This window comes from Tachypleus tridentatus, chromosome 7 (genome assembly GCF_004210375.1).
Source record: "Tachypleus tridentatus isolate NWPU-2018 chromosome 7, ASM421037v1, whole genome shotgun sequence".
NCBI classification, from domain to species: domain Eukaryota; kingdom Metazoa; phylum Arthropoda; class Merostomata; order Xiphosura; family Limulidae; genus Tachypleus; species Tachypleus tridentatus.
The window spans coordinates 90,951,347-90,978,538 of NC_134831.1; the positions used below are offsets into that span (position 1 = coordinate 90,951,347).

Here is a 27,192-nt window from a genome sequence, read left to right on the forward strand (position 1 = left end):
AACACTATTATCTGTAATGTTGTATTATTGTATTATCGTAATATTTGTAATACTGTAACATTGTAATATTTGTAACACTGTATTAATTGTAATGTTGTAATGTTTGTAATATTGTATTATCGTAATATTTGTAATACAGAAACATTATAATATCTGTAATATTGTATTATAGTAATATTTGTAACACTGTAACACTGTATTATTTGTAATGTTGTATTATCGTAATATTTGAATCACTGTAACATTGTAATATTTGTAACACTATTATTTGTAATGTTGTAATATTTGTAATATTGTAACATTGTAATATTTGTAACACTGTTTTATTTGTAATGTTGTAATATTGTATTACGACAATATTTGTAATGTTGCATTATCGTAATATTTGTAACACTATTATTTGTAATGTTGTAATATTGTATTATCATAATATTTGTAATATTGTATTATCGTAATATTTGTAACACCATTATTTGTAATGTTGTAATATTGTATTATCGTAATATTTATAATACTGTAACATTGTAATATTTGTAACACTGTATTATTGTAATATTTCTAATACTGTAATATTGTAATATTTGTAACACTATTATTTGTAATGTTGTATTATTGTATTATCGTAATATTTGTAATACTGTAAAATTGTAATATTTGTAACACTATTATTTGTAATGTTGTAATATTGTATTATCATAATATTTGTAATACTGTATCTTTGTAATATTTGTGGAATTAGTGTTTCTTCTTCCTCTGTTTTTCATAATTTATTGAAATTACTAACACTGATATTTCTATTAAATTATTTGTTAATGTTTGTATGAAGTCCTGTCTAGGCACTGGATTACTGTTTGTTGTTTTTTTAGTAAGCGATAAAACTTGTATACCACTTCTTTGAAAGTTTTATTTTGAATTTCTAATTCTGCTAACATTTAATAAATTTTTTGCTGTTTGACTCTGGTTAAAGTGATTTTTGATTTAGTTTGTATTATTTTGTTGATAATATATAGTGGGATTGTTTAACACAAAATAATTGTTTTCAACAATAAAAATATGTTCTTATTACAACACAAAACCCTAATATTGATTTGATGAAACTGTTGAACAGGAGTTGCTCAAGATGACAACCTTGCATGTTAGATTTTGTATGTCAGTTCATAATATTTTAATAATCTGGATTTTCTGCATTTTGTCAACATTAATTAACACTTTGTTAATCACTATGACTTATAAAATGAAAATATAGCATACACAATACATATATGATCGGAAGAGAAAAATACAGCAGTGGTTAAAGTACAAAACAGATATATGGGATTGTATATGTTAGTAGACACAACGTTTCCAACACACATACCATACCTTTGATGCAGCATACATATTAAATCCATTTTCACCCTGTTGAAGAAAAACACAACAATACATACTTAGTTAAATTTAAAGCACACCAATACATACTTAGTTAAATTTAAAACACACCGATACATACTTAGTTAAATTTAAAACACACCGATACATACTTAGTTAAATTTAAAACACACTGATACATACTTAGTTAAATTCAAAACACAATAATTTGTACTTAGTTAAATTCAAAACACACCAATATGTACTTAGTTAAATTCAAAACACGCCAATACGTACTTAATCAAATTCTAAACACACTTGATAGATACTTAGTTAAATTCAATAACTTTGGAGTTCAATAAAATTTCATTTCAAGAAACTTTAAAACAAACCAACTAATAGTTGATCTCTGTCATATAATCCTATCTATGAAACCTTTTGCTTTAAATAAATGTTTATTAGTAGAGGCATATACATGCCCTCAAGATTGCAGACATGCATGAACCAAAAGGGGACTCAATTACTTTTTATGTGGGGGTGGCATCTTTTGTAGTTATAAGACTGTGTTATTTTTGCTTATTTTTGGAATAAAAAAAAGAAGAAAAGAAATTGGATAAATCCACTAAAAGTCTGAAACAGCAAGCATCTAGTATAGATGAAACTCTTTACAACTTTGGAGATAAATGTTATGAGTCAATCATAACATGTTGTACCCCTGCCACATTGTAATTCCAAATATGTTACTTTGATGTTATGTTGAATGAATGATTGTCAGTGTTATTAAGTTGTAAATAACCTTCTGTTTCAACCTGCTATAGTTAGTCAGCATAAATGTGGCCTTTCCTGGCTAAAAGATAAACCCTGGGTCCATGCCACAAGTTTCTAAAACTCAGTTCTCCTGATGACCATTAGCCACCTTAATATTATGGTACCATACCTCATTTAAATAAGTACTTTACATTTAATCAAAAATAAAACTACAATGAATCATAATACATACTATATTTTCTTGATTTACTATATAAGCAAATTAATTGCAAGGTCCACTAGTTCATTATGGCTGTAACTAAGAAGACTAATAAGCAATCTATCCAGACGAGGGCAGAAAATTGGGATGCAAACTGACTGGCCACTCTTTTTAAAATTGAATCATCTTTTTATCTAAATAAAGTAACTTAACTTCAATCTGGTATAAACTCTACACATTTTATTTACTTATAACTATACCTCATTCATTTAGAACTCTTGTTTTACTTTTTCCAGCAAATGATTATGGTTGTAAACACAATATCAAGTTAAGCTCAAAAATACTTAACAAGATAGAAATATCACTGATAGAGATACCACTAGAGATATGAATTAATGAAGTCAGGGTTGCAGTATTTGAATGAAAATATAGTGTAGTTCTTTATCACTTGGCAATTACGGTAGAAATGAAGCATTCTGAGGGAGACATGACTGACACCAATATTTAGATACACTCTGTACATTATTCATCATTTTAATACAAAATATAAATTCCCAATATTTTTACTCAACCATCAGTACAAGCAAAGGTGAAACATGGTTAATTATATTATTCCACATGCTTATAATCAATCGCTAACCATAGTTTGCACCCCAAGCACCATTGATGTCACGATTTCTGTTAGTATCTGAGATAAACATTTTTAAACCAACTGGTTGTTTGGAGAGAGTCATATTCTGACACTGCTAAAAGATTAAGGCACTGGGGTTCAGTTGGACAGTTAAATTCTAAGATTGCTACAAGATTAAGGCACTGGGGATTAGTTGGAGACAGTCAAATGCTGACGTTAATAGATTAAAACACTGGAGGTTCAGTTGGAGACAGTCAAATGCTGACGTTAATAGATTAAGACACTGGAGGTTCAGTTGGAGACAGTCAAATTCTGACGTTAATAGATTAAGACACTGGAGGTTCAGTTGGAGACAGTCAAATTCTGACATTGCTACAAGAATAAGGCACTGGGGCTCAGGTTCATATCTTTGGCACTTTACAAGTCTGTCAAATAGTCTTCTTCTACAGTAACCACCAGAAGCAGTTAGAGCAAAATTCTGATGTTCTTAGTGCATCAAATTGAAAAAAAAAAACATTCACTAAAAATTTGCATTAAATAAAGTGAAATCAACAACGTTTTCATAACACATTTTTATTACAAGTTATAGTCACAACAGTGAGGAAGAATATTATTTAAAACAGGTACAATGTTTCAGTCACTGGTCTGACTATTCCCATGAACACAGAATGTTCATAATCAGTAAGTAAACATAAAATAAAACTGTAATAAGTATAAAAATACTGTGTAAAATATAGAAAAATCTATAGATTGAAAACCAACTTATTATATATATATATATTACATAACATAATGTTATGAATTCATTCTATTACCTTATCACCTTTTACTCCTTTATGTCCCTAGAGAAAAATAAGACATACAGTACTTTAATTACTCTATCATCTTCAAGAAATTTTAGTAAGAAACAATAACCTCTATTATACTGTTTTTACATTTCTAACTACATCCCAGCAAGTGTAACAGTATTTTCTGATAGTCAAAATATGACAGCAGTTGATGATACTTTACAAGTTTTTAATTCTATTTTAAAATATATGGCTACAAACCTGCTGTATTTATTTTTAATAAAATTTTCAGAATTTTATAAAAATGAGTTTATTTGAGGCATTAATAAAGCAAGTAGTTTGAATACATTATATATATAGATTCTTCACAAAATATTAGTACAAACTTTAAGAACATTTTAATTATGAGAACTATCAAAATACTTTGTAAACATTAATGTTTAATTAGTAGTAAAATCCAGAATTTAAGTAGTTTCCGTTAAATGACAAAGTCATCAGAGAAATCAGAAATTCTTACTTTTCATTTGTCATCAAAATTTGATGAAAGCTAATTCATAGTTACAACATCATTCATATAAAATATTACAACTCTATTAAAGAAATATATATCAGATGAAAATCCACCAAAGATTATTACATTTTTTTAATATATCAGAACAAACTAACAAGAACACAAATTTGTTAAATGTAAAACGAAGAATAAAACTTCAACAAGAAACATACAAACAATAAACAAACCAATAACTTTTCTTCTTACTTTTGATCCTTCAAGTCCTGGCATTCCAGGTAAGCCCATTGGACCCTAAACATGCATCATCAAGGTGCACATGAAAATTGAGCATTTCAACCATGCAAGAAAACATTTCTTAATATAAACATGCTGAATTAATACAGTCACATAAAGGAATATAAACATGCTGAATCAATGCAGTCCTATGAAGGAATATAAACATGCTGAATTTATACAGTTAAGATCACAGTTTCTAGTCCCATGAAAAAATATAAACATGCTGAATCAACACAGTCAAGATAACACTTCTCAGACGTCTGAAAGAATATAAGCATGCTGAATTAATACAGTCAAGATCATAGTTCTCAGATGTCTGAAGGAATATAAGCATGCTGAATTAATACAGTCAAGATCACAGTTCTCAGACGTCTGAAGGAATATAAGCATGCTGAATTAATACAGTCAAGATCACAGTTCCCAGTCCCATGAAGGAATATAAACATGCTGAATTTATACAGTCAAGATCACAGTTTCTAGTCCCATGAAAAAATATAAACATGCTGAATCAACACAGTCAAGATAACACTTCTCAGACATCTGAAAGAATATAAGCATGCTGAATCAATACAGTCAAGATCACAGTTCTCAGACGTCTGAAGGAATATAAGCATGCTGAATTAATACAGTCAAGATCATAGTTCTCTGACGTCTGAAGGAATATAAGCATGCTGAATTAATACAGTCAAGATCACAGTTCTCAGACGTCTGAAGGAATATAAGCATGCTGAATTAATACAGTCAAGATCACAGTTCCCAGTCCCATGAAGGAATATAAACATGCTGAATTAATACAGTCAAGATTACAGTTCCCAGTCCCATGAAGGAATATAAACATGCTGAATTAATACAGTCAAGATCACAGTTTCTTTAATGATGAACATTGAGTTTCTCTGCTTGAGTAAATTAACTTTTTTTTTTGCTTTTCTTAAAGGCAAAACATACTACTACAACTATATGTGTTAGATAATATGTCATTTTTAAACAGAAATACACGGTTGATGTTTCATGACAGTAAATAATTCCTGATAGGTAAAGAGAGACTCTACAAAAACTTAAATCTACACAATGAACTACAATAATATCTCTTACTGGCTCTCCTCTTGGTCCTTCCATTCCTATTGCTCCCTGGAAACATAAATTATAAATTTCCCAGTGTATACAGATTTAGAAGTTGGTGTTTATGCAAGATAACATTAAATTAAAAATACGACATCATAATACACTGATTTAAAACATTACTACTTATCATTACTATAGGTCCTGTACATTTAAAAGAGACAATAACACTTACTACGTAGAATGATAGAAGTCCATCTATGCTTCAGTAAAGCTTATAGTAACGAGATCTGGAAAGGTGCAGTGTGTATCTGGCTTTAGAGTTTTTATTACTAATTGATTATTCTGGGCCTTTAAAATCACTAAAGAAATTTTGTGAAGGGGTTACACTGTATAACATCCATTAGATAACTCAGCAATATTTATTTATTTTCTCAAACAAGTAATAATAATAATAATACTGACAATGAAAATATTAAAAGGGACATGGTGTCAGTAAATTCTGTTTTACTGACACATACATAAAACATTAAGTAAATATAAATACGTAAGTTGAATCAGTAAAAATATCTTCAACTAACACAAACATGAATAACTTGAATCAGTAAAAAGTATCTTAAACTACAACAGACATGAAACATTAAGTAAACATAAATAAGTTGAATCAGTATAAAATATCTTCAACTAACACAAACATGAAACATTAAGTAAACATGAATAAGTTGAATCAGTAAAAATTATCTTTAGGTAATACAAACACAAGCTATTAAGTAGACATGAAGAGCCTGAACGAATAAAAAAATATTTAACTAACGTAAACATGTTTAAGTAGTTTGATGGTAACAACTGAGAACTACTACAGTCTGTCTTTTTTTTTTTTTGACTTACATAGAAAAAACAACTGATTAAAGTGTAATTTAACTGTTATAACTTTTCTTTACATGACCTAAAGTTCTCACAAATTTATTTATCTCTCATTAACTGTAACAAACTAAATTTACAATCACTTTATACAATTTCAAAATGCTAAACAACTATAAGAGAGGGTAAAAAATCTTACTGGGAACCCAGGTCTTCCAGGTGGTCCTTCAGGCCCCTGTAAAAGAAAAAAATCTTTAAAAATGATGCAACATATATCACCTATACATACATGTGTAGCACCTCTTGTTACGTCCAATATTTGTTTCAAGTATGTTTGGCACGTTGTTAACAAGAGAAATGAAATATGTTATTCCTGGCCCAAAGCTGGGTCGCATCCACTGGGGTAGTGTGGAATCAGCAGGTTCCTATGGGAGATTTAGTGCTCCCCACATTCCCCGCGACATTCCCATTTTATATGTACACTTTAAAATTCTTAAATTCTTCACATAGTGACCCCTTCTGACAATGACATGAAAGCGTTAATTTCTTTCTGTCACTAAAATAACTCTTTTTTCCACCTTATGCCATCCACTAAAAATATCACAGAAACTCCATGGTTCAATACAAGTCAGTCCCGGCATGGCCAAGCGTGTTAAGGCGTGCGACTCGTAATCTGAGGGTCGCGGGTTCGCATCCCGGTCGCGCCAAACATGCTCGCCTTTTCAGCCGTGGGGGCGTTATAAAGTGACGGTCAATCCCACTATTCGTTGGTAAAAGAGTAGCCCACGAGTTGGCGGTGGGTGGTGATGACTAGCTGCCTTCCCTCTAGTCTTACACTGCTAAATTAGGGACGGCTAGCACAGATAGCCATCGCGTAGCTTTGTGCGAAATTTAAAAAACAAACAAACAAACAATCAATATAAGTCTGCTTGTTATCTTTTGTTTCATTCTGAAAGTTAAGCTTTATTATTTTATATATCATTTAACATTACTAATAAATGTAAAGTAAGACTATTCATCCCTACTAATAATTTTGACTTTCATGGAAATATCTTTTAGCTATCGTTAGACTTAAAACAAACAAACAATAACCATACCTTTAACCCAGGCCGTCCTCTTTTTCCTCGAGGCCCTAAAATCAAGACAAACACAACAACAGCTTTCAGCTTGTAAAATTGAAGATAAAAATCAAAATACATGAGACAATATTTTTGTTTTTAACATAATTTACTGATTCTAAATTCGTTGCAGGTAGTACCTAAGAAACAGAAGTTCAAATTTAGCCTAATTAAATGCCGCCATACATATATTTTTTTTTGCTTAACAAACTGCTAATTTTCGCCTCTATATGGAAATCGTTACACTTAAAAATTATTTTAAGTTATGAACAATTTAACATTGGTTTGATACACGTATCTAACGATTAAAAACTTCAGTGGTGTCCCAACATAGTTAGGACGCTCGACTCGTAATCCGAGGATCACGGGTTCGAGCCCCCGTAACACCAAACATGCTCGCTCTTTCAGCCGCAAGGACGTTATAACGTGAGGGTCAATACCATTATTCGTTGGTAAAAGAATAATCCAAAAGTTGACGGTGGGTGGTGACGACTAGCTGCCTTCCCTCCAGTCTAACTCTGCTAAATTAGGGATAGCTAGCGCAGATAGCCCTCATGTAACTTTGCGCGAAATTTAAAAACAAACAAAAAATTTAGTATTTTTTTACAAACGAATTTACCATATCCTTTAACGCTAACTTCACATGCAAACCTTTAAAGACATTCTAAACGAGTTCCAGTTTTTTATACGAGAGTGATTCTTTAAATCAGGTAGGTGTCTGAGTTCTTGGCGATAAATTTCACTAATAAAGAGACAGCACACAATCCACTTATTTTAAAACAACATATATTTAAAATAAGTCAAACCTAAGTCAAAAAATTCGTTAGATTATCGTATGCCAAAGTTTAATATAGTGTTTTAAATAATTCTTTTCTTTGGTTAAAAGTCCGTAAGAGCGAGTTCAATTATTTTGAAATCTAAATGACCAGACGAATTTTTCTTTCTATATCTCTGTTATTACAATATAAGCTTCAAAGGCACCATTATAACTGCTGATTATCCACAGCTTTAAATTATTGTCACTTTTTTGTCAAAAGCCTGTACAAACAGGTTCAATAACTTTAGAACACCCTCTGACGAGACATATTATATTTACTCTTCAGCTGTGATATTATAATACAAAATGTGAAACTTCTACTTTATAAATCACCGTTATGGTTAAACTGACAACCACACAATCTGACTTCATTTTAACAAACTTACTTTTACTAACTTTTCTTCTCTGTATCTGAACGTATTTTTAACATGTGACATAGAAATAATTAGCCCTTTAATAACAACAATAGCAAACATAACGAGAAAAACTTAGAAGCTTCAAATAAACTTAGTACAACAATTAAACTAGATGCACAAAGTACGACTTGTACAGAGTTGTGTAACGAAACGTCATAAATATAGATTTTAAAGCAATTATACATCTGATATTAAATTACTACATAAACAAAATAATAACTCCTCAAATGAACAGTCTTGTATATCCAACAGTGATATACATCATCATATCTGCTACTAATTTACGTTGGTTAAAAAAACTAATTTCAGCTTTACATATGAGACTTATGACTTAATAAACGAAAGACAAAGAGAAGTGTTGATAAGAAATACTTATCAGGCCGCCGAAAATAAATCGCCCGTAGGTACAACCTAACTTAAAAACAAACATATACGAAATACAATCAATCTTTCAGGGCTAATGTTTATCGACTGCAGATCAGCCTGTGAACAGGAAAAGCTAACTCCATCGTTGAACTGCAACCCATAAGACTATTTTCAAAGGTTTCAATGGAAATTAAATATCGAACCTGAGGCTAAGAATAACTAAAAACTAACATATGAATAATAAATTCCATTATACACTGTTTGCTTGAGATGGTACGATATGATTTAGAGCTAGCTGATGAAAGTCTAAATATTAATGTATCATCTTAGCCTTAAAAACAGTGTAGTAATATCATGGTGGGGTATAACTTAGGTCACTCCCAATAGTTAACACTCCTACAAAAAGTGGGGCCTAATAGGCCCAGGAGCAACTTGAAAGGTTATTAATATTAGGCTAATAATTTTGTATTTAAATGAAATTGCCATTTCATTTGATTTCATTAATCAAATTAATGAACTTGAAAGCAATCTTTCAAGTTGCTCTGGGGCCTATTAGGCCCCACTTTTCGTAGGAGTGTTAAAAGAAATACTATTATATTCTGAAATTCTGGAACTAATTTCTTCCATAATTCTGTGAGGACGAATCATACCTTCTTTTGTGGGACGATTCACCATACCATAGTGTAGAGAACCATACCTTTATCGCTATGAGAATGTATCACACCACAGTGTACAGAGACATACTTTTTATCAGTATGACAATATACAATAATATACTGTACAGAGCCATATCTGTCTCAGTATGATAATGTACCATACCATACTATACAAAACCATACCTATATGAATTTGGCAATTCACCATACAATACTATACAAAACCATATATTTTTCAGTACATGCCATTGGAAGTCCGGGTACAGAGCGTAAAGCCTAGTCCACACTGTACATTGTGGTTGACGTATTGTTTTACATTCTTGAAATAAACCACATATATTTTTATCCACCTCGGAAGGTGTCAAAGAACGTATAGATAATCGAAGTTTTACCTTAAAACCAAACGTCAGTAAATCTTTATTTCCCCATCGAGAACTGTAAGTTAAGTTTGGTGTTTGTAACATGCCCACTATTGTTTCTACTCTATTCTTAACTCAGGTACAGGTTTGTGTTTCAGTAATTGAACAATTTTAATAATCTGTGTACTAAAACTAACGTTATTTTAAACATTCCTGTCAATATTCTTTATAACGTTTGAGACATATTACTTTAATTTCTATAACACGAGTTTATACTAAAGTTCCTTATATCTTTATATGCAAAAAAGAAAACGAAACTAAATTTGTTAAGCCTAATTCTACAAATGAACTTGTACATTTGAGGACCTTTAGCAAAAAAGAAAGAAAGAAAAAATCAACAGAACAAAACCGATATTTAACAAGGAAACTTCCAAGTTTTCAGTGGACTTCAGAAGAACGAAACTCAAATTGTAACTGATTACAAAAACAACTAAGAACATTCGTTATATCAATTATTAACAGTGGTAGCTGAGACAGGAAGCGACAACCAATAGGAAGTATTTGAGGAAAGACTGGCCGTGTTTCTCGGACCGATCACGCAATTATAGTTTAGTTGTAACGTGACAAGTTAGGAAAGAAGAAAGAAAAGACACACACCATTAGTCAGACCCATTGTCCCCCATGTTGTACAGTTCTTGGAACATGTTTTAAAAGTATAACAAGTTCAAAAACTTATGAAACAGCACAGAATATTTCGTTTCTTGTAGATGTATGTTACAAGTTTTTATTAATTATCGTATCTTATAGACGTATGTTTACAGGTTTTTGTTTATTATCGTATCTTATACACGTATCTTTACACATATTTATACATCAATTATGAAACCACCTTGATTATACCAATTATTTTTATTTACAAAATTTAAAAAAACAAAGATTTTGGTGGTAACCACTTTACAGTTGTTGCCCATGATAAGTGATACAATAATCAACAATTATTTTTACAGATAAATATCTTAAAGTATCATGGAACTGGATGTTATTATTCCAAGAACTTTGGCTGACAGTAATAAACAACATTTTTCAGCACATTATTTACTATATCCGGAGCTGACAAGCAATTTCGACCAATACCAAGCTAGTTGGGATACAATAGACACAGTACTAATTGAGACAATGTTTACGTGATCAAACTGCATGAAAAACAACAGTATAAAGCGCAAGCTACATTAAGTTGATGAGTGTAACTTTTAACAATTTTATACGGATTGTTTACAAATCAGAATTAACTTAAGGGTTAATAATACCATATCAGTGATCTACTTTAACACCAAATATTTATTATTATTAATTTTCTTCTTGGATTAACTCCGTTTAATATTGTTCCGGAAGCTGATTAAATTAACTATTCCGGTGGGAAGAACTAGTACACGTAATTTACGTAGGTGGCGTGATTTACATACACGTTAAAATGAAAATCTACACAACACGCAACTGTATTTGTTTGTTTGTTTGTTTGTTTTGGAATTTCGCACAAAGCTACTCGAGGGCTATCTGTGCTAGCCGTCCCTAATTTAGCAGTGTAAGACTAGAGGGAAGGTAGCTAGTCATCACCACCCACCGCCAACTCTTGGGCTACTCTTTTACCAACGAATAGTGGGATTGACCGTCACATTATACGTCCCCACGGTTGGGAGGACGAGCATGTTTAGCGCGATGCGGGCTCGACACGCAACTGTACAAAACAGTCAAAGATTCCAGCAAAATTTGATTATTTAGTTAGATGTCAAGAAGAAAATTTTACTCTGGTTTCCAGTCGCTTTCTATTAGAGTTAAATATCCTAACAAATCCAAATGGTATTCAAAAAGAGTAACAAAGGAAAACAGTACGAGTGTGTATGACGTATTGATCCAATATAATGAGCAAATGACACATAGCACCACTCGACGTTTCCCACAAAGCCATCACATCTGTTGATGATATAAAAAACAAACATAGTTATTCAATTGGTAAGAATATCATACAAATAGAGTTACAACCCACAAGGTGAGGACAATATACAGAGCTGTAACCCACAAAGTTAGAAAAGCATACAAACAGATACAACCCAGAAAACTAGAACAACAGAAATACACCCACAAGATGAAAACAATACACAAACAGATATAGAATCCACTAAGACAGAACAACACAGAAAAATATACAAACACTTATACAACCCACAAAGAGCGACATCATGAAGATACCTCTGGTGGCTGACACGAGAAATATTGAAAATGACAAGCTAGCCCATGAGAAACTCACCAAATTTATTTACCTACAAAACTATGTGCAGCAACACGATGGCCTAACAAAAAAGTACTGATCTACATTGGTGGTCTTAAGAAAGAAGTACTGATCTACATTGGTGGTCTAAAGAAAGAAGTACTGATCTACATGGGTGGTCTAAAGAAAGAAGTACTGATCTACACGGATGGCGAAAAGAAAGAAGTACTGATCTACACGGCTGGCGAAAAGAAAGAAGTACTGATCTACATGAATGGTCTAAAGAAAGAAGTACTGATCTACACGGGTGGTCTAAAGAAAAAAGTACTGATCTACACGGGTGGTCTAAAGAAAAAAAAGTACTGATCTACATGGGTGGTCTTAAGAAAGAAGTACTGATCTACATCGGTGGTCTAAAGAAAGAAGTACTGATCTACATGGGTGGTCTAAAGAAAGAAGTACTGATCTACATGGGTGGTCTAAAGAAAGAAGTACTGATCTACATTGGTGGTCTTAAGAAAGAAGTACTGATCTACATGGGTGGTCTAAAGAAAGAAGTACTGATCTACATGGGTGGTCTAAAGAAAGAAGTACTGATCTACATGGGTGGTCTAAAGAAAGAAGTACTGATCTACATGGGTGGTCTAAAGAAAGAAGTACTGATCAAATGGGTGGTCTAAAGAAGGAAGTACTGATCAAATGGGTGGTCTAAAGAAAGAAGTACTGATCTACATGGGTGGTCTAAAGAAAGAAGTACTGATCTACATGGGTGGTCTAAAGAAAGAAGTACTGATCTACATTGGTGGTCTAAAGAAAGAAGTACTGATCTACATTGGTGGTCTAAAGAAAGAAGTACTGATCTACATTGGTGGTCTAAAGAAAGAAGTACTGATCTACATGAATGGTCTAAAGAAAGAAGTACTGATCTACACGGGTGGTCTAAAGAAAAAAGTACTGATCTACACGGGTGGTCTAAAGAAAAAAAAGTACTGATCTACATGGGTGGTCTTAAGAAAGAAGTACTGATCTACATCGGTGGTCTAAAGAAAGAAGTACTGATCTACATCGGTGGTCTAAAGAAAGAAGTACTGATCTACATTGGTGGTCTTAAGAAAGAAGTACTGATCTACATGGGTGGTCTAAAGAAAGAAGTACTGATCTACATGGGTGGTCTAAAGAAAGAAGTACTGATCTACATGGGTGGTCTAAAGAAAGAAGTACTGATCAAATGGGTGGTCTAAAGAAAGAAGTACTGATCTACATGGGTGGTCTAAAGAAAGAAGTACTGATCTACATGGGTGGTCTAAAGAAAGAAGTACTGATCTACATTGGTGGTCTAAAGAAAGAAGTACTGATCTACATTGGTGGTCTAAAGAAAGAAGTACTGATCTACATTGGTGGTCTAAAGAAAGAAGTACTGATCTACATGGGTGCTATTAAGAAAGAAGTGCTGATCTACACGGATGGCGAAAAGAAAAGTACTGATCTACACGGGTGGTCTAAAGAAAGAAGTACTGATCTACATGGGTGTTCTTAAGAAAGACGTGCTGATCAAATGGGTGGTCTAAAGAAAAAGTACTGATCAAATGGGTGGTCTAAAGAAAGAAGTACTGATCAAATGGGTGGTCTAAAGAAAGAAGTACTGATCAAATGGGTGGTCTAAAGAAAGAAGTACTGATCTACATGGGTGGTCTAAAGAAAGAAGTACTGATCTACATGGGTGGTCTAAAGAAAGAAGTACTGATCTACATTGGTGGTCTAAAGAAAGAAGTACTGATCTACATTGGTGGTCTAAAGAAAGAAGTACTGATCTACATGGGTGCTATTAAGAAAGAAGTGCTGATCTACATGGGTGGTCTAAAGAAAGAAGTACTGATCTACACGGATGGCGAAAAGAAAAGTACTGATCTACACGGGTGGTCTAAAGAAAAAAATACTGATCTACACGGATGGCGAAAAGAAAGAAGTACTGATCTACATGGGTGTTCTTAAGAAAGACGTGCTGATCTACATGGGTGTTCTTAAGAAAGACGTGCTGATCTACATGGGTGGTCTAAAGAAAGAAGTACTGATCTACACGGATGGCGAAAAGAAAGAAGTACTGATCTACACGGATGGCGAAAAGAATGAAGTACTGATCTACACGGATGGCGAAAAGAAAGAAGTACTGATCTACATGGGTGGTCTAAAGAAAGAAGTACTGATCTACACGGATGGCGAAAAGAAAGAAGTATTGATCTACACGGATGGCGAAAAGAAAGAAGTACTGATCTACATGGGTGTTCTTAAGAAAGACGTGCTGATCTACATGGGTGTTCTTAAGAAAGACGTGCTGATCTACATGGGTGGTCTAAAGAAAGAAGTACTGATCTACATGGTTGGTCTAAAGAAAGAAGTACTGATCTACACGGATGGCGAAAAGAATGAAGTACTGATCTACACGAATGGTCTAAAGAAAGAAGTACTGATCTACACGGGTGGTCTAAAGAAAAAAGTACTGATCTACACGGGTGGTCTGAAGAAAAAAAGTACTGATCTACATGGGTGGTCTTAAGAAAGAAGTACTGATCTACATCGGTGGTCTAAAGAAAGAAGTACTGATCTACATGGGTGGTCTAAAGAAAGAAGTACTGATCTACATTGGTGGTCTTAAGAAAGAAGTACTGATCTACAATGGTGGTCTTAAGAAAGAAGTACTGATCTACATGGGTGGTCTAAAGAAAGAAGTACTGATCTACATGGGTGGTCTAAAGAAAGAAGTACTGATCAAATGGGTGGTCTAAAGAAAGAAGTACTGATCAAATGGGTGGTCTAAAGAAAGAAGTACTGATCAAATGGGTGGTCTAAAGAAAGAAGTACTGATCTACATGGGTGGTCTAAAGAAAGAAGTACTGATCTACATTGGTGGTCTAAAGAAAGAAGTACTGATCTACATTGGTGGTCTAAAGAAAGAAGTACTGATCTACATTGGTGGTCTAAAGAAAGAAGTACTGATCTACATTGGTGGTCTAAAGAAAGAAGTACTGATCTACATGGGTGCTATTAAGAAAGAAGTGCTGATCTACACGGATGGCGAAAAGAAAAGTACTGATCTACACGGGTGGTCTAAAGAAAGAAGTACTGATCTACACGGATGGCGAAAAGAAAGAAGTACTGATCTACATGGGTGTTCTTAAGAAAGACGTGCTGATCAAATGGGTGGTCTAAAGAAAAAGTACTGATCAAATGGGTGGTCTAAAGAAAGAAGTACTGATCAAATGGGTGGTCTAAAGAAAGAAGTACTGATCAAATGGGTGGTCTAAAGAAAGAAGTACTGATGAAATGGGTGGTCTAAAGAAAGAAGTACTGATCAAATGGGTGGTCTAAAGAAAGAAGTACTGATCTACATGGGTGGTCTAAAGAAAGAAGTACTGATCTACATGGGTGGTCTAAAGAAAGAAGTACTGATCTACATTGGTGGTCTAAAGAAAGAAGTACTGATCTACATTGGTGGTCTAAAGAAAGAAGTACTGATCTACATTGGTGGTCTAAAGAAAGAAGTACTGATCTACATGGGTGCTATTAAGAAAGAAGTGCTGATCTACACGGATGGCGAAAAGAAAAGTACTGATCTACACGGGTGGTCTAAAGAAAAAAGTACTGATCTACACGGATGGCGAAAAGAAAGAAGTACTGATCTACATGGGTATTCTTAAGAAAGACGTGCTGATCTACATGGGCGTTCTTATGAAAGACGTGCTGATCTACATGGGTGGTCTAAAGAAAGAAGTACTGATCTACATGGGTGGTCTAAAGAAAGAAGTACTGATCTACACGGATGGCGAAAAGAATGAAGTACTGATCTACACGGATGGCGAAAAGAAAGAAGTACTGATCTACATGGGTGGTCTAAAGAAAGAAGTACTGATCTACACGGATGGCAAAAAGAAAGAAGTATTGATCTACACGGATGGCGAAAAGAAAGAAGTACTGATCTACACGGATGGCGAAAAGAAAGAAGTACTGATCTACACGGATGGCGAAAAGAAAGAAGTACTGATCTACACGGATGGCGAAAAGAAAGAAGTACTGATCTACATGGGTGGTCTAAAGAAAGAAGTACTGATCTACACGGATGGCGAAAAGAAAGAAGTATTGATCTACACGGATGGCGAAAAGAAAGAAGTACTGATCTACATGGGTGTTCTTAAGAAAGACGTGCTGATCTACATGGGTGTTCTTAAGAAAGACGTGCTGATCTACATGGGTGGTCTAAAGAAAGAAGTACTGATCTACATGGTTGGTCTAAAGAAAGAAGTACTGATCTACACGGATGGCGAAAAGAAAGAAGTACTGATCTACACGGATGGCGAAAAGAATGAAGTACTGATCTACACGGATGGCGAAAAGAATGAAGTACTGATCTACACGGATGGCGAAAAGAATGAAGTACTGATCTACACGGATGGCGAAAAGAAAGAAGTACTGACCTACATGGGTGGTCTAAAGAAAGAAGTACTGATCTACACGGATGGCGAAAAGAAAGAAGTATTGATCTACACGGATGGCGAAAAGAAAGAAGTATTGATCTACACGGATGGCGAAAAAAAAGAAGTACTGATCTTCATAGGGTTTGAATCTGTGTGATGTTACAAAATACTCTCCCCCACTTAAGCTGTCGGTTTGCTATAAGAATGACAATCAATGCCTTAGCGTGATTAATAAGATGCTGCTGACGGCGGCACATCGTTTTAGTAGCTTTGATATAAATTCTAAGTACAAAAGCATTTAACCACAGAGGATACATGAAAATCTAAAACATGCAGACTGTCCATAAAACTAGGCACTTTCGAGTCCAGTGTCATACTGACTGATCTTAACACATGGATCTGGAAACCGGATAAAAGAAATGAAATCTAAAATAAGATGAATTATCTTAAAGTATGTCCTTATACAATAATTTGAGCACTAACTGCAAAGGTTTTAAAAACCAATAAAGAAAACAAATATATAGCTGCGCAACTCGAAAGCTGCACTAAAGCTACATGTTGAAAAAGACAAGACATCAGTTGGGTATTAAAAGAAATGAGGAAAAAAAAAAACAGCCAAGAAAGTCGTTTCAACGAACATCTCCAATAGTCGAAAAACCAGCTAGTGTGGTAAAGTTGCTGATAACCGGAAAGAATGGTGCCTTCGTGTCTTAGCCCTTTCACAGCGCTGTAGAACAGAAGAAGAAACCTAAAACACAAGTTGGTTTACATTTAATATATTATTTACATTTATTCAGTGTATTATTGACCATATTTAGTGAGTATATTATTTATCAACAATCAACGTACGTTATACTTGATAGATTAAACATATTTTGTTGGGTTTTTTTTTTTGTATTAATTGACAAAATTGTCTACATTGACAAACGTTTTTGATAATTTGATACAAGAGCCCTGGTTACTAATGTTTCGGCCACTGTTTACAGTTCTAATTCGAGTGGCTTTGCGCGAAATTCAAAACAAATAAACAGTTCTAATTTAAACTTACCAAGAATAATATTTTCTATGAATTTTAATTCTCGAAAACGTACCACACACAGAACTACGAATGAAAAACAAGTGAAATTTTGTAAGTACAAATAAACTGGAAGTTTCTGTCTTTTTGTTTGATGCTCCCGAAATAATATTTCACTTGTCTTTCAGTTTAAATTAATTAATAAATGCATGTATATGTGTGTGTGTTATGTTTCACCGGTTCCCAAATTTTGCTGGCATTGACTCGAATGGTATCTGGTCAGTATTGTAAGTATGGAACAGGAAAATATTTCAAGCTCTTTTGAGCTATTCTTGTGTACTGTAGTAACGTTGTCGACACCACAGCAACAAGTTTCCTGTTCTTCTACGTGTAGTGCTAAACGCAAACGAACTTGGCAGGGGTTTAGTTTAGAGAGAGAAAGAAGTCTGAAGAATTCTCTCTCCAACAGGGGGGGGTCAGGAACGTTGTGGTTCCTCTTCGTCCCCTCACATGAAAGATTATTTAATTTTGTTTGGGAATTTACCTGTATTTTACTTTGACTTGTTTAATGTGATGAACTTTTAATTTTGTTTGGGAATTTACCTGTATTTTACTTTGACTTGTTTAAGGTGATGAACTTTTAATTTTGCTTGGGAATTTACCTGTATTTTACTTTGACTTGTTTAAGGTGATGAAGTGCTGTGGGGCATTATAAAAATGACGGGTGAGAAGAGGCGACAGAAAACTAAAATCCATACTCAAAGTAATTCTAAAAGATTTAAAGTCGGTTTGATAAGGTCGTTTATCTGACCTACCGGTACGTGTTTTGTTTTTATCTGCTCTGTACACCGAGGTAAATCGAACCCATGATTTTAGGGATGTAAATCTACACACCTATTGCTGTCCCACCGTAAGACCCTACCAATCTGATTTAAGTCAAGTGCATAATTTCGTCTGAGTGTCAATGGATCATATTAATGTACTTAAGGCATAGCAGGAAGAAGTTTAGTCTATTGTATTAAAATGTATTAAGATATTAAAATGGAGTACGTTTGGTACAGTGCTATATACACAATTACAAACACGGTATAGAAATACTGTTTAAAGTTTGTGTTTATAACACAATTCACGAGAACTCTGAATGTACAATGTTCCAATGTAAGTTAATGCTTACCAGTTCAACGTAATTACTCGCTTAGCAGCTGATTACCAAAAAACAAACAAACATAAAACGAAAAAAAATATCTTACCTCAACTATATTCTAAGTGTGGTTTTGTAATATATCTTTATTTATTTATTTTAAGTGCATTCAATAAAACCTGAAACCATAATTAAATCTTCTAAGTAACTTCAAAACGTAGTTTATGCAAACAAAAATGCAACTCGCTACATACAGCAGTATTTAATTTCTCACAACTGTTCAATGCGTTTGTTTTTATATTATATAGAATGTACTTGGATATACTAGAGTTTTTCAAACTGGAATATCATCTTACATACGTACTGTACAGTCACTAATTCGGTCGAAAGAATTTATCGTCCAAGTCACGAGCATTCGTTCTTTATCAGTACCGAGTAGAGTAAAAAGGTAACGTTAATACCTCAACGATCCTTAGGACTAAGGGACAATCAGTGAAAAAGATCCACACTGAATCTGTTGAAGCAGAGTAATACGGCCCGTTGATCCAGAGGTTTCGATAGGTTCGTGATCAGTTAAGTTTCCTTTTGTGGGGTCGACCATTTAGATTGCAGAGATCCTATCGAAGGATGGTTTGGAATTTAATTATGAACACTATGCGAATCGAATAACAAACTAGTGAGAAAATATCACTGCCGATTTCAAACAGTGTTTCTGAAAGATTTAAAACAACTTTAGTGTGATGTGTGGATAGCATCAGATATTTAAATACAACTCAGATGTATAAGGATACTGGTGCTACTATGGCAACTGAAACTAAAGAATGAATATAACATGTTTATAGATTTTAAAATAATTCCAGGGAGAATTTAATATTGATCAATAGTGTTAATGTTTTCCAAAATGTTCGGGAGGCATTATTGAGAATGATCATACGTTTCACTGGTTTGCAATATCTGAAAACAAATTATCCAAGATGATTAAATATGAGAAAATCAAATCAGAATAAATTACATTGAGAACTTTGTGGTTAATGTGTTACGAAAACATTGTAGGAGGCAAAAGTCTGAACACTTTTGGCACATGTTAATAAAACCATGCATAGTTTATGTAACTATGGAGACCGTTAAATCTCAAATTCCAAATACATATATATGTGTACAGGTTACTTGATTTGTTTGTTTTGAATTTCGCACAAAACTATTCGAGGGCTATCTGTGCTAGCCGTCCCTAATTTAGCAGTGTAAGACTAGAGGGAAGGCAGCTAATCATCACCACCCACCGCCAACTCTTGGGCTACTCTTTCACCAACGAATAGTGGGATTGACCGACACGTTATAACGCCCCCACGGCTGATAGGGCGAGCATATTTGGCGCGACCGGGATGCGAACCCGCGACCCTCAGATTACGAGTTGCACGCCTTAACACGCTTGGCCATGCCGAGCCGGGTTACTTGAATTGAAAACTTTGAAGAATAATCCATCTTTCAAACAATATATATACAACAGTTATATCTACTTTAGTAGCCTGTATTCATCCTTTACACACAGGGTGCTCTAATAAAATTCTATTCACGCTTCAATCACATCTCGAGCTCATAAAACGTGCTACTGATCAATTCTGGAATAACCAGAAAAAAAAAAAGTTGAATAACGGGCAATCACCATGAGTTGCTTTGTGAGAAGGAATCCAAAAACGTTACATGAATAATTCAATAACAAATATGAACTACGCATCCGCCACAGTGTTCGATTTTGTATTCCAGTTTGCGTTTTCAAAAATAAAAACTTTATACTCAGAGTTGACACTGCGATTTCTTTTTACATAAAACTTTTTAGACAATGAAAATATAGTCATGAATATTGGATATGTGATAGAGCAGTGGAAGGTCAGTATTACTTATATATACGACTGAGCTGAAATTACTGTGTAAATGGGTAACATACGAGGTCTGTTAAAAAAATACGCGGACTGTTTGAATTGCGCGGCTCCAGTTGGTTCCAGGGGAATCCACTTGGTGTCGCTAGATTCGCACAGATCAGCTAATTACGACGCCATTTCCCGATTGCAGATATCTTCATTTGTGTATTAGCTACGCGGTTTTAAGTGAAGTGCGATTTCTTCGTTTGGCGGATTTCAGAATGAATGACCTGAAGGAGCAACGACTTGCTGTGAAATTTTGTGTTAAACTTGGAAAATCTGCGACTGAAACTTTTGCTATGCTTAACACGGCTTACGGTGATGTTGCCATGAAGCGTACGGCATGTTTCAAGTGGCATGGACGTTTTAAGGATGGTCGACAGTCCATAGAAGATGATGAGCGTCCTGGACGTCCTTCCACGTCAACTGAAGACCAACACGTCGACAAAATAAACACCCAGGTGCGGGCAAATCGACGTCTGACTGTCAGGGAGCTTGCTAAAGAGTGTGGGATATCAGTTGGATCTTGTTACGAGATTTTGACCGAAAAAAATTGAAGATGCACCGCGTTGCTGCGAAATTTGTGCCTCAGAACTCGTGAGTTTTTGGCCAAACACTCGATCACTGTTTTTCCCCACCCCCCTACTCATCTAACCTTGCTCTTTGGGATTTTTTCTTGTTCCCCAAACTCAAAAGACACTTGAAAGGAAGAAGATTTAAAACGATTCCCGAGATTAAGGCAAATGCGACGAAGGAGCTGGAGGACATTACAAAAGAAGCGTACCAGGACTGTTTCAACAAGTGGAAACACCGTTGGGATAAGTGTGTGCGTTGGAGAGGAGAGTACTTTGAAGGGGTCCCAGACCTGTAACTTCTAAATAAAGTACATTTTGTTTTATGACGTCAGTCCGCGTATTTTTTGAACAGCCCTCGTATAATCAGAAAAACAGGGGTACACAAAATATTGGACTCCCTTGAAAAAAGTTAATTTGTTATATATTTTATTAAATAACAAAAATGTATAAAACTATATGTTTTCAGAACGTACTCGACGACATCTGTTCAAATATTATCTCAAGTCCTAATTGTAACACTGGATTTAGTAAATATCTAAACTTTTCCTGATCTCACTTGTTTGTTTTGGAATTTCGGGCAAAGCTACAAGAGGGCTATCTGCACTAGCCTTCCCTAATTTAGCAGTGTAAAACTAGAGGAAAACAGCTAGTCATCACCACCTACCGCCCACTCTTGGGCTACTCTTTTACCAATGAATAGTGGTATTGATCGTAACATTATAACGCTCCCACGGCTGAAAAAGAACGAGCATGTTTTGATGCGACGGGGATTCGAACCTGCGACCCTCAGATTACCAATTCGAACGTCTTAACCCACCTGACCATGCTGGTCATGACTTGCATTTTATCATAAAAAGTGTTATTTACCTGATGTAGTTTATTACACCTTATTATTACAATTAGCCCACAAAATGATCAAACAAGTTTCTCTGTAATGACCGAACGTAAATATGAAACTCAGAATAACACAGACCAGTTCCACAAATTAATATTTAGTCATCATTTCCTTGAAGTTCAGTTCTGCTTCACATCAATGTGACATGCTGTCGGTAAGTTTGTACAGATATTCCTTAGTGACTGATTGAGAGTTATCATTCTTTGAGTTTATCTTCTGTGTTTGGTTTGCCGATTGTATAGTTTCACGTGTTCTCTTCAGTCCTATGCCGATTGTACAGTTTCACGTGCTCTCTTCAGTCCTATGCCGATTGTACAGTTTCACGTGTTCTCTTCAGTCCTATACCGGTCGTATAGTTTCACGTGTTCTCTTCAGTCCTATGCCGACTGTACAGTTTCACGTGTTCTCTTCAGTCCTATACCGGTCGTATAGTTTCACGTGCTCTCTTCAGTCCTATGCCGGTCGTACAGTTTCACGTGTTCTCTTCAGTCCTATACCGGTCGTATAGTTTCACGTGTTCTCTTCAGTCCTATGCCGACTGTACAGTTTCACGTGTTCTCTTCAGTCCTATACCGGTCGTATAGTTTCACGTGCTCTCTTCAGTCCTATGCCGGTCGTACAGTTTCACGTGTTCTCTTCAGTCCTATACCGGTCGTATAGTTTCACGCGTTCTCTTCAGTCCTATGCCGACTGTACAGTTTCACGTGTTCTCTTCAGTCCTATACCGGTCGTATAGTTTCACGTGTTCTCTTCAGTCCTATACCGGTCGTATAGTTTCACGTGTTCTCTTCAGTCCTATGCCGACTGTACAGTTTCACGTGTTCTCTTCAGTCCTATACCGGTCGTATAGTTTCACGTGTTCTCTTCAGTCCTATGCCGACTGTACAGTTTCACGTGTTCTCTTCAGTCCTATACCGGTCGTATAGTTTCACGTGCTCTCTTCAGTCCTATGCCGGTTGTACAGTTTCACGTGTTCTCTTTGGTCCTATGCCGGTTGTACAGTTTGAAGTGTTCTCTTCAGTCCTACACAGTTTGTAACATTGAAGAAAACACATCAACGTGTAGAAACTAGTTTCTTAATTTGTGTTCAAATATTTTGTTCTAACTACGTTTTTATCGTCTAGCTCAATGAATTAGTGTTAGAAAACTGTATCTTCACTGTTACGGTCTAGAAGTTGCGTTTAATGTGCAGCATGCGTTAACGTGTTCTATACATCACCGTTAATGTTTCACCAAGTAAGAATAAAAAAACACGGGCGTAACAGCGAAGAAGGACGGTGAGTAAATAGTACGATTCCTCAGAAAACAAAAACATTCAACTTACTACTTTAAAGAACTCCCGCAGAAACCACACAAAGTAGGGTTTTATCCCTTCCCTTTACGTTGTGGTCCTATATCATTGACATACGAAGATATCCATACAATTGCGAGAACGGGCTTCGTTTTTTGCAAGCATTTTACCCCGGCGTTGTCTACTTCATTATTCCTCGGGCTTTTCCGGATAATCGATGAAGCCATCAAAACTGAGAAATTTAGTGGCTAGTAAAAGGGAAACTGTGGAACCTTCCCGACCTGACAGTAGGTGGACACGTGAGAGGCGTCGTGATGGATGAGATTCCAACATTCTAACCAACTACATTACTAGAACAGAGAATAAGTTAAACTAAGTGATTTTACTATAAAAAAAAACAACGTTATTTCTGCCCTACACTGGTTAAATATGAGGTAATGAAACATGCTGGTCCAGTCAGGTTTCTAGTCGTTCATCATTCACAAAGCATTTGTTTGTAGCCACAGGAGAGACGTTGTCCGTGCTCACCTAAGGTGGGATCGCATTCCAGATAAATAACCAGAAACATCACACTAGGTGTACGAGTCGCGTACACAACCCAAAACCAATGGAAATAGTTCACTTGTGTTATGTTTCGTGAATAGTTATCTATTAGATGTTGGTGTGAAAATTCACTGTGAATGGATAAGGGTAACTTGGGTTATATTTCAAGGTTAATCGATTAGATTTCTGGTTAAAAAGTCACTGTGGTTTGTTTACTTCGTGTAGAGCAAATTCATCATAGTTTAGTAAATTACAAAAATGTCTGAACAATGTATAAACACAGGGCAATATTTATCACCACAACTTAGTGACTTACCAAACTGTCTGAGCAATGTATAATTATGTATAAACACAGAACAATACTTATCACAACTTAGTAACTTACTAAACTGTCTAACAACGTGTAATTATGTATAAACACAGAACAATACATATCGCCACAACTTAGTAACTTACTAAACTGTCTAAACAATGTGTAATTATATATAAACACAGAACAATACTTACCACCACAACTTAGTAACTTACTAAACTGTCTAAACAACGTGTAATTATGTATAAACACAGAACAATACTTATCACCACAACTTAGTAACTTACTAAACTGTCTGAACAATGTGTAATTATATATAAACACAGAACAATACTTACCACCACAACTTAGTAACTTACTAAACTGTCTAAACAACGTGTAATTATGTATAAACACAGAACAATACTTACCACCACAACTTAGTAACTTACTAAACTGTCTAAACAACGTGTAATTATGTATAAACACAGAACAATACTTATCACCACAACTTAGTAACTTACTAAACTGTCTGAACAATGTATAATTATATATTAATAAATGTCAGAACTGTATACGTGTTTGTTATTACTACCAAGTGTTGCATCCAGTGGTTGCTATTATTTAATAGTCAGTAACAAATGGAAGAAATATAACCACTGTTACGTTGCATACATATGTTATTATGTAACTATGGGTACAATATTATAAATTATCTTGGAAATTAGAAGGGTTTTCAAGTGAATCCACATTTCCGTTATGACTTAGAAACCAGAAGTCTGTAACACTTGTCACATTTTCACAATGGTCATTATGATATCAATCTATTCAGTTAAAACATCGTATGCACATCTTTTTATTACGGAAACTCTAAATAAAATGAGTTAATTCCAAGGGATGCATAACAGTAAAGATATTTACCCACATTCTAAGAATTTTAAAGTTCTTTACAACTTGTAATGAAAGTTTAGAATTTTTCAGGTAAAGTTCGCGCTAATTTTGAAGTGTAATTTTAGTCTAAGGCATTTATTGGTTGGGAATTAGTAAGTTAGAAAATAATTAGTAATGTTTTAATAAACGCTTTTGTATTATTATCATAATTTAATAGCAAAATCTGCATATATAACATAAACAGCAAAGTTCTTTATCAGATAATTGGTTTTTCTAGATAAGCAAACAAAAAGAAAATAGTTGTACATATAACACTGTTGGGTCAATATAATGGTATTTATCTGATGATGACAATTATTCAAGAAAACAGTTATACATCACAATACGAGATGGCGCTATCGTTACAAACTGTTTTAAACACAAGTGAATTCATTTCATAATGCACAAAATTACACAAATGTTATATCTATTCCGTTTACCACAGGTATCTAAAACTTGAATTTTAGCGTATCCTGCAGATGTGTTTCTGAGGCAGAAAAGTGTTTTTTTTTAATTGCTACGTGTAACCTGTGGTTTGTAACATGAATGACGAACAGTAGTCTTCTGCATATAATTTTTTTTAAGATTATTTTTAGTGAGATGAAATGAGAAAATTTCATAAGAAGGGCTTCAAGTAAATGTATTTTAGAGTCGTATCTCTGACTCTAAAACTTGGTGTTCGAAGTTTTAAAAACGTTTCGTGTATTACGTATAATAATGACAGTTATAGAGGTCTTCCACGTTTGTTTCTACTGAACAATGTAACGTTACTTAAATTATCTACGTTATTTCTCTAAGAAGAATAGTCCTTCAGTCGGGCAGTGGTAAGTTTAAAGAAAAACAACCCTAAAATCGGGGTTCGATTCCTCTCGGTGAATACAGTAGTCTTTGTTCTGGAAACAAATTACGAATGATAATTAGAACAACACAGCTTTGTTAACACTTGAAATAACGACATTTAACTGGACACTCAACATTTCGCTTTATGCCTTGTTCTGAAACGTTCACTAAAACACATCTGACATCTTAGTGGGTTTTTTTCGTTTGTTTTTTTTAAATTTTGAATTATCAGTTTCGGTCTGTGTTTTAGTGAACGTTTCTGAACATGGTGTAAAGCGAAACGTTGAGTGTAATTAAATAAAAACAATATCTTGGTGTTAGAAGGTCATTCATTCCAACGTTAATGTGTTTTCTGCACATCAATACACAATACAGAACTTAAATAACAAAGCTTTGTTCTTCAGTGAGTAATAGCATTATTTGAAGACTGAATTACACGTGGCCCGGCATGGCCAAGCGCGTTGAGGCGTTCGACTCGTAAATCGAGGGTCGTGGGTTCGCATCCCAGTCGCGCCACACATGGTCGCCCTTTCAGCCGTGGAGACGTAATAATTTCACAGTCAATCTCACTATTCGTTGGTAAAAGAGTAGCCCAAGAGTTGGCGGTGGGTGGTGATGACTAGCTGCCTTCCCTCTAGTCTTACACTCCTAAATTAGGGACGGCTAGCACAGATAGCCCTCGAGTAGCTTTGTGCGAAATTCAAAAACAAACAAAAAAAACAATGAATTACACGTATGGAGATGCACTTGTTTGTATTTTAGTACAACGTAAAAGAGTATATGCGATCTGTGTTGTGCCCATTATTTATAATGTTTTATTTCTCAAGTTAATAGCTGAGTGACT

At 34.6% G+C, this 27,192-nt stretch overlaps 1 protein-coding gene across 3 annotated transcripts in view; it reads right to left on the reverse strand.

The window, feature by feature from the left end:
- Window positions 1-621: 621 nt before the first annotated feature.
- LOC143256181 (uncharacterized) overlaps window positions 622-27,192 on the reverse strand; it is a 160,073-nt gene continuing 133,502 nt past the window's right edge. The window contains exons 3-8 of one of the 3 annotated variants that reach the window (XM_076513053.1): window positions 7,538-7,572; window positions 6,640-6,675; window positions 5,613-5,648; window positions 4,491-4,535; window positions 3,761-3,787; window positions 622-1,398 (exon numbers count right to left, since the gene is read on the reverse strand). In XM_076513053.1, the coding sequence (XP_076369168.1) occupies window positions 1,327-1,398; window positions 3,761-3,787; window positions 4,491-4,535; window positions 5,613-5,648; window positions 6,640-6,675; window positions 7,538-7,572 (251 nt within the window). In that variant the 3' untranslated portion in view covers window positions 622-1,326. The remainder of the gene's footprint in view (window positions 1,399-3,760; window positions 3,788-4,490; window positions 4,536-5,612; window positions 5,649-6,639; window positions 6,676-7,537; window positions 7,573-27,192) is intronic. The other 2 variants (XM_076513051.1, XM_076513052.1) reach the window with 2 other exon arrangements.